This window comes from Mustela lutreola, chromosome 8, assembly GCF_030435805.1.
Source record: "Mustela lutreola isolate mMusLut2 chromosome 8, mMusLut2.pri, whole genome shotgun sequence".
Taxonomy (NCBI): Eukaryota; Metazoa; Chordata; class Mammalia; order Carnivora; family Mustelidae; genus Mustela; species Mustela lutreola.
In genome coordinates this window covers 142226136-142234317 of record NC_081297.1, presented here as the reverse complement: position 1 = coordinate 142234317, position 8182 = coordinate 142226136, and the positions used below count along the sequence as shown (strand labels likewise).

The 8182-nt window shown below is 61.5% G+C and overlaps 1 protein-coding gene across 1 annotated transcript; it reads left to right on the top strand.

Moving 5' to 3' along the window:
* The first annotated feature begins 587 nt into the window (after nucleotides 1-587).
* Nucleotides 588-7621, top strand: CBX6 (chromobox 6). The gene is made up of 5 exons (XM_059187002.1): nucleotides 588-761; nucleotides 943-986; nucleotides 1163-1228; nucleotides 1371-1437; nucleotides 5769-7621. The coding sequence occupies exons 1-5, from the start codon at nucleotides 693-695 to the stop codon at nucleotides 6771-6773; spliced, it is 1251 nt and encodes a 416-aa protein (XP_059042985.1). The 5' UTR covers nucleotides 588-692; the 3' UTR covers nucleotides 6774-7621.
* The last annotated feature ends 561 nt before the right edge of the window (nucleotides 7622-8182 follow it).

The window sequence follows — 8182 nt, the reverse complement described above, 5'->3', positions numbered from 1 at the left end:
CCAAGTCACCGCCCCCACCCCTCTTCCTGCGGTGGAGTTTTTGTTTTAATTCATCTGAACTGGTTACAAAACCACACTCCCACGAATACATAAATAATGGATTGGGGAGGGGGAGGGCAATGTTTTAAAGAAATTCCCGCAGGGCCTGGCAAGGCAACAGCAAATGCATTTCTGCTGTATCATATTTAACTGTTTGCAAACTTCTGCTGGGAGGATGCGCGGCAGCTGCGGAGACTCCATCGCCCTTCCCCTGCTGGGGCCTACGGAGACTTGCAAGGGAGAGGTGTTAAAAGGAGGCAGAAGTTGTCAGCTATCGGGGGCCGGGAAGATGGAGAGGGAGTAAGAAAGCGTTTGGTAGACTGCACTGCGCCGACCAGGCCTCCCGCAAGCCAAACATCCCCCGGGTTCCGGGCCCAGACTCCCGCCGCCAGGCGAGGCCCCTTTAAGAGTCAGCGCGCACCCCCGCCCCGGGAGCGCTCACTTTCCCTAGCAACCGCCCCGGGGGAGGGGGAGGTCCTGGCAACGGCGCGCCGGCCCCGAGGGGTCACGTGACGGCCCGCAGCTGGAACACGAGCGCGCGCCCCGCCGCGCGCCCGCCCGCCGGGGCCTGTGCGCTGCGGCGCGTGCGCGAGCGGTGCAGCACCGGCCGCTGGAGCTGGGAGTATTATGGGCTGTGGGTGCCGCTGAGCAAGATGGAGCTGTCTGCAGTGGGCGAGCGGGTCTTCGCGGCCGAATCCATCATCAAACGGCGGATCCGAAAGGTGAGCCGCCTCCCGAGGCGGGACGCCTTGCCCCGCAGCCGGTGTCCGGGTCCGCGGCCCGTCGGGGCCAAGTGGTCCCGCTAACCAGGGCTCTCTCGCCCACCCCCGCGCCGCCGCCTCCTCGCGTCCCCGCATCCTCCCCACCCCCACTCCCCCCCCCTTTTTTTTCTCTGTTTTTCAGGGACGCATCGAGTACCTGGTGAAATGGAAGGGATGGGCCATCAAGTAAGTGCCACTGGGGTCCAGGCGCGAGGGGGGAGGGGAGACAGCGGACAGCCAGGGCCTTTTTTTTTTCCTTCGGTGGTGGGGGGTGGGGGGGGTAAGTGTGCACGTTTGCTGCCTCGCATGTGCCTCTGCCTCTTAGGTTTTCATTTTTATTTTGTGCATGTGTAACTCGGCAGGTACAGCACTTGGGAGCCTGAGGAGAACATCCTGGACTCGCGGCTCATTGCAGCCTTCGAGCAGAAGTGAGTTTGCGGAGCTGGCAGGGGCGGCGGGGCCAAGGCTCGGCTGGGGCGCCGCGCGGGGACGCGGGAGAGCCGGGGAGGGCAGCGCGGAGTGGGGCCCGCGAAGGGGCTCTTTTTAACCTTTGGCGTTTCTCGGCCGCAGGGAGAGGGAGCGTGAGCTGTATGGGCCCAAGAAGAGGGGACCCAAACCCAAAACTTTCCTCCTGAAGGTAACCTGGCCCAGCCCCAGCAGCCCCCCTCTCGGGCCCCTAGCCCTGGCGCAGCACGGGGCCTGCAAGGGAGGGACAGATCCTCGGCTGCCCGGGCAGGCGGACCTTTCCAGAGGGGCCCCAGCTGGGCAGGGGGTGGTTGTGAGCCCCAGACCGAACCCCTGGCAGCCGGCCCTGGCCAGCTCCAGCTTTAGCAAGAGGGGCCTGGGAGTGGGGAGTGAGGGAAGAGCATAATCCTCGCTGAAGAAACCAGGGTTGGGGCAGGCCAGCGGGGCTCCAGAATGGGGGTGGGTGAGGCAGGTGGGGGCTGTCTACCTGAGCGGGTAGCAGGGAGGTTACAAATCAGGTGAGGCGAACCCTCATCTCCCCCAGCCTTGAGCTGATAGGGCTCTGCCTGGAATTAGGATCCGTGGGGAGAGTAAATGTAGTTTCCCTCAGGGCTGGGAACCGGAGAAGCCTTTGGGGGCCACTTGCCTCCCTACCCTCAGCTTCCTTCTCTGTCTTAGGATTTGTTCTGTGTGCCTCGCCTCCTCGCTGGGGAATGCAACTTGAATTTGACCTTAGATCACTTTACTTTGAGTTTGTCACCTGGGCCGGGCCACTGCCCCCCCCCCCCCCCCGACAAGGGTTTCCGCCCCCCTCTTGCTGTCTCTGGAGGTTCTAATGAGGATGGGGCCTGGGGGGAGTGGGAGCATAGCACATTAGCCTTGGCAAGGGAGGGAGACCTAGCCCCAGAGGAAGCCATCTTAGGGCTTTTGGGGGGATTGTTTGATTTTTCTTAGTGAGAAAGGTCAGAGTCGGAGAGCTAAGGTGAGATGAGCCTAGGAGATGGGCAAGACTGCAGGCGGGCCTCCGTGGGACACCATAGTCGGCCCAATAGTGCTAACATTGCCTTGGGACCCCTTCCCACCCGGACAGCCTGTGACTCAGGTGATCGGCACTGGAAGGGCAGGGAGAACTCTGCAGGAAAGAGACTGTGCAGAAGGCACAGCCTCAGCATCTCCAGTTCTTGCAAAAGGCCCAAAGCCCCATGAAGGTGGGGTGGGCCTCTCCAGCCTCACCCCCACCCCAAAAGGTCTGTGCCTGGCCAAGGGTTTGAACTTAAAGCAGACATGAAAGAACCTTTGGTTTCCAGAATGACCTATTTCCATGACTCCTGTTCCCAACCGACACACATTAGGGGATCCATGGAGGAGCGCCCTTAACCCTTGATGCTTCTTAGAGGAGGAGGGATGGGGCGGAGCAGCTGGAGGGCGGGAGGGCTGTGTGACAGCCTCTCAGCGCAGCTGGAGCGCCGTCTAGCGGTCAAGTGAGTAATGACCGTGAGCTTGGATTCACGAAATGCCCCCCCCTTGATTCTAACAGGGCACTAAATCCTCACCTGGATTATCTCCTTTAATCCTCTCAACAACCCTATGAAGGAGTATTAGTCCCATTACCCAGATAAAAATATCAAGGCCCAGAGGGGAGAGGTGACTTAACTCGAGGGCCTACCACCCAGCTTCCTGCCTTCATTCTGGCTCCTTTTCCTCCCCCTGTCCCTCAGAGAGTACACACATCCGGTGGAGGGGACAAGGTGGACACTGAGGAGACGATGAAGGCCGCAGAGGTGGTCGGGGAGGGGGTGGAGAGGCAGCTGAGTGGACCTGAGAGTGATGTGGATGTTGGCAAGGGGTGATGGAGACCAGTTTGGCCCATGGCTCTGTGGGTCGCTGAGAGGGGGTGTGTTTAGTAAACAAATGATACTCAGCCTTTACTTTACTGCCCGGAGCTGTTTTGAAGGCAGACGGGAGCCCGTGAGGTAGGTTGTGACTTAGCCCCATTTTACACCTAGGAAAACGAAGGCCAGGGAGGTTGTGGCACTGGTCCACGGTCACAGAGAGTCAGCGGCAGGGTCCAGATCTCTAAACTTCTGTGCTGTGGTCTATGGAACATACAGGCCAACCCCTCAGAACCGTGCCTCTCACCCCATCAGAGTGCAGCAAACACAGTGGCTGCGGTTGGCCTTTTTAATTCACAGGCAGACCCAGGTCCTACCTTCACAGATTCTCAGCCTGGGAGGAAAGAGGAAGAGAAAGGGTAAACCAGTCTTTAAATATATATATATATATATATATATATATATATATATATATATATGCTATAAAGTGAGGCATGTTCCTCATAAAAGGTTTGGAAACCATGTATTAGTAAAAGATTATCACTCATCAATCCCCTGTCCTCCCCCCCCCCCCCCCACCTCTGTGGAGCGAGAAATCTGGTATTTGTTGAGTATGGGCTTTGTGCCAAACGCTGGGCAGAGCAGGTAGCATGTATTATCTGACCGTAGGTGATGGCCCACCGAGCCAGAGTGTCATCCCAGGTGTGAGGTTTGCCCACTTTTGCCTCGTCTCCGCAACCATCAGCCCTGGGCTTGGGCAGAGCCAGGAGGACAGAGGTCTGAGAGCTCAGGCAGCCTGTGGATGGCGTGAACGCTAACCCCTCCGGGGGTGGGGGAGCAGGGGTTAGAAAGAGTGGAGATTCCCCCAAGCTTCCTTGGGGATGAACCTTGCTTGCCATGCCAAGTTGAGGCTGGCCCCCTCCTGCCTTTGTCTGAGAAGGGATGTGAGGGAGCCGTGGCCTGGCTCTACTGGCTGGTGCCCAGGAGGGGGGGCATTGCCGGTGTGGGACACGCTGGATCACAGGTGCTGCCACCTAGTGCTCAAAGGCATTATTGGCCAAGCAGCCCCAGGAGACCCCCTCCAAGCGAGGCCAGGAGGGCCACATAGCATAAAAAATGTTTTTCCCACCTTTTATAGACCTTGCTAATTCAGCAAATAAGTCTGCAAACAGCGCTTCGGGGACCTGTGGTCAGATACAACCTAGTTTTGTCTGAGGCGCACGCAGGCTACCTTACAGGGACCAGTTAAGCGTCTAGTGCTGTGGGGGAGGTGGTGGAGAGACCCCAGAGCAGATCTCACTCTTGGGGAGCTCACAGATGGACCGTGGGAGTGTGTCCTCCCCCTCGGCCACCACTGTCTCCCACCTGGATTGAGGCAGATACTGCCTAGCGAGTGTCCCCCACCAGAACCCAGGAAGTGTGACTGATCAGCCATTGCTTTTAGTCCCTTGACCACTCCATCTTCTCCCCACTGGACTCTGTGCCTTCCCTGTTGGTCTTAGCACCACCTCCGGGACAGGCCTGTGCCTCTAAGCTGTGCTCCTCCAGGCCCCATCCGTTTTTTGTTACACTGAGTCCCCCAACATCCTCACTGTCTTCCCCTTGTCTTCTCCAGGGAGGGCAGCCCCTGGGGGAGAGGCTGTGTGTTGGGAGTCGGAGCTGTCTTGTGACTCTAGTACTTTGTTAGTGAAGGACGGGCTGGCTGCGGGGGCGGGGGGGGGCAGTTTATAGGACCCTGTGAGTCCCCTGCCCTGAACTCAGTGGTGGGGGTTTACAGATTTCACACTTGGGAGTACAGCTGAGCCCAGGAGCCAGAGAAGGTTCCCTGGCTGCCAGCAGGCCTGCTCAACCATCCTGCCCCCCCCACCCCCCGCCAACACCACCACCCAGCCTGTCCTGGCACTAGATTCTTGTCTCAGTGGGGTAGATTCCAACCTAGGCTTGAGGTGTCGGCTTTGGAATCTGTTGGCCCTGATTTGCTCAGCCTCGGACCTTGAGCCAGATCCTGGGCAGGCAGACGTGTATCAGACCCAAGAGGGGAAATGGGAGGGGCTGCGAGGGTACAGGAGGGGCTGAGAGGGCCAAGAGGTGGTCCCAGAGGGGACGATCAGCCCGGGACGCAGGTCCAAGCTGGAGGTGCAGCCTGTCCAGAAGCAGAGTGTAGACAGAGCCTTTGGGACCCTGCAAGTAGGTCAGTGGCCCTGGGGTGTGGGGTGGAGTGGGGAGGGGCCTCCCTCTTCCTTCTGGCACCAAGAATCTGTCTGGGGGGGCGGGTGCCCGCCGAGGCTGGGATCCTTCACAGAGCCGAATTCTTCCCAGGCAGTGGCCTGGTTGCCTTCACTCCTGTGTCAGCCAGCGCAGCTGCCCATCCATCTGTCCCAGGGACACAGGTCTTCAAAAGTAGCTAGACTTAGAGTCCCGCTTGGACAAGGATTGACGGGGCCCTCAGACGTGCACTTTGCTTCACCTGAGTCCCTTTCATTTTGTCTCTTAAGACAGGGTTGGGGGACCCGCGGGTTCTCTGACGGCCTCTCAGGATGGTTTAATGAGATCGGACTTGGGGGTGGCAGGCACCGGGTGGCGGGGTGGGGGGGGGAGAGGGGGACACGCCCAGGGGAGGTCAGCAGGAAGCCCCGCCCCTGCTCACCGCCCGCCACCTCCCCGCACGCAGGCGCGGGCCCAGGCTGAGGCCCTCCGCATCAGCGATGTGCACTTCTCTGTCAAGCCGGGCGTCAGCACCTCCTCGCCCAAGCTGCACTCCAGCGCAGCTGTGCACCGGCTCAAGAAGGACATCCGCCGCTGCCACCGCATGTCCCGCCGCCCCTTGCCCCGCCCTGACCCCCAGGGTGGCAGTCCCGGCCTGCGCCCCCCTATCTCGCCTTTCTCCGAGACGGTGCGCATCATCAACCGCAAGGTGAAGCCTCGGGAGCCCAAGCGTAACCGCATCATCCTCAATCTGAAGGTCATCGACAAGGGTACGGGTGGCGGCGGGGGCCCTGGGCAGGGGGCTGGAGCACTCGCTCGCCCCAAGGTCCCTTCGAGGAACCGGGTCATCGGCAAGAGCAAGAAGTTCAGCGAGAGCATCCTACGCACCCAGATCCGCCACATGAAGTTCGGCCCCTTCGCGCTTTACAATAAGCCCCCGCCCGGCCCTCCGCCTCCCCCGCCGGCGGGAAAGGCTGACCCTGCGGCCCCTCCCAGCCCAGGGCTGCTCCTGGCTGCCCCCGCGGCCCCCTTTGATGCCCGCAGCTCCAGCTCCTCCAGCTGCCCCTCGCCAGCGCCGCAGTCCTCGTCCGACCCCCACGATGTGCCCCCCAAGCTGCTCCCTGAGACCGTGAGCCCCACTGCTCCCGACTGGCGGGAGCCTGAAGTGCTTGACCTGTCCATCCCTCCTGAGGCCGCGGCCACCAGCAAGCGGGTGCTTCCCGACGTCCCTGCTGCCACCAGCCCGGCGCTGCCCGCGGCCCCCGAGCCTGCCAGTGCTGCCTCCGAGCCTGAGGCTGGGGACTGGCGCCCTGAGATGTCACCCTGCTCCAATGTGGTTGTCACCGATGTCACCAGCAACCTTCTGACAGTCACTATCAAGGAATTCTGCAACCCTGAGGATTTCGAGAAGGTGGCTACTGGAGTAGCAGGTGCCACTGGGGGTGGTGGCAGCGGTGGGGTGAGCAAGTGAGGGGGGCTCCACCAAGGAGGGGGGCTTGGGGGGGGCCCTCCTGCCCAAAGTCATCCTCTTGCTCCTGCCCCCATCCCCGCCCTCAGACACCTCTGCCTGTGCTTTGCTTGTTTCAAATGGCTCAGTGTTGCCCCTCTGGGATGGGGCTGGGCAGTTGGAGCACCCCCCTCCCACGAGCCCAGTGGGAGCAGCAGTCCCGGAACGCGTTAGGGCTGGGGTGGGGTGAGGGCACTTGGAAGTCCTTCTTGGTCCTTGGGGCCCAGTGAGGCCTGCTGGGTAGCTCCCAGGGAGCCCCCTAACCTGGGGTTCAGCTGCCTGCTCCGCATCCTGCTCTGTCTCCCCAGCTTGCTTTCAGCTCTCACGCACAGCATCTGAATTTCTCGGTGCTAACCCGGCAGCTGTGGGGCCCCTAGGAGACCCCCTCCCCAGTGGGGGCGCTGTCCCTTCCCCTCCAGACCTGGGTAGGAGGGCCAGGGATGGCAAAGCCCAGTCAGAGGTCAGTGAGGGTGGCGAGAGCAGGGCCAGAGGCCTGGGTCTTTCTGCCCACTGCTGGACCTGACCTGAGCAGGTCCCCTTAGGCTCCACCCGCCTGGCTCCTTCCTCCTCCCCATCTCAGGGGTGGGAGGGGTCGGCAGGGACCTCACCCTGCCTGGGCCTCCCAGTAGCTAAAGGGCCCTTCAGTTCTCAACCAAAGGTGCTACAAGAATCTGCCGTGGAAACTTCCAGCTGGCGGGCGTCCCTGCCGCCCCACGGCGTGTTTGCGCACGTACCTGGATGTGCACTGGGCCCAGGGCTTTCCAGGCGGCTCCCTTGAGGGTTGCTCAGAATGTGATTGTCGAAGGCCCGACCTTGCGCAGGGCCAAGGAGTTTGCTGTGGAGCCCCCAGGCCCATTCCCCCCCAGCCCAAATGTGCTGGGGTGCACTCCCCCCCACACCCTCCTCTTCTAGAGGGTCCGCTCAACCAGCCAGGCCTTTGCTGCAGACATGGCACTGTGGGGACTGAGGTGGAGAGGTTTCTGCCCTGGAAACCACTCCGGGTGAGCGGGGCGGGGGGGGGGGGGGGTCCCCGGCCCTCCTGCTGCCCCGCCTCCGCCCCCCCCCCCCCACCGCCTTGCTTCTGACCGCTGAAACTCTTCTCACAGCACCACCTGCTGGCACCAGTAGGAGGCTCTGGAGCCCGGGGTGGCTTTCCTTCTCTGTCGCCAGGGAGCGGAAGGGTCTGTGCCATTGGTGGAGGCCAGGGCCCCAGCTTTAGGTCAGGCATTGGGAGGGCGGGCAGGCCAAAGGGGGTGACCAAAGAGGGGCATGTGCTCTCCAGGAGAGAGAGGGTATGTGGGACCTGGGCTCCGGGACACTCGGGGTGGCCACCTGCTGGGCTGGCCCCACATCTCAGTCTGGCCTGGGTGGCG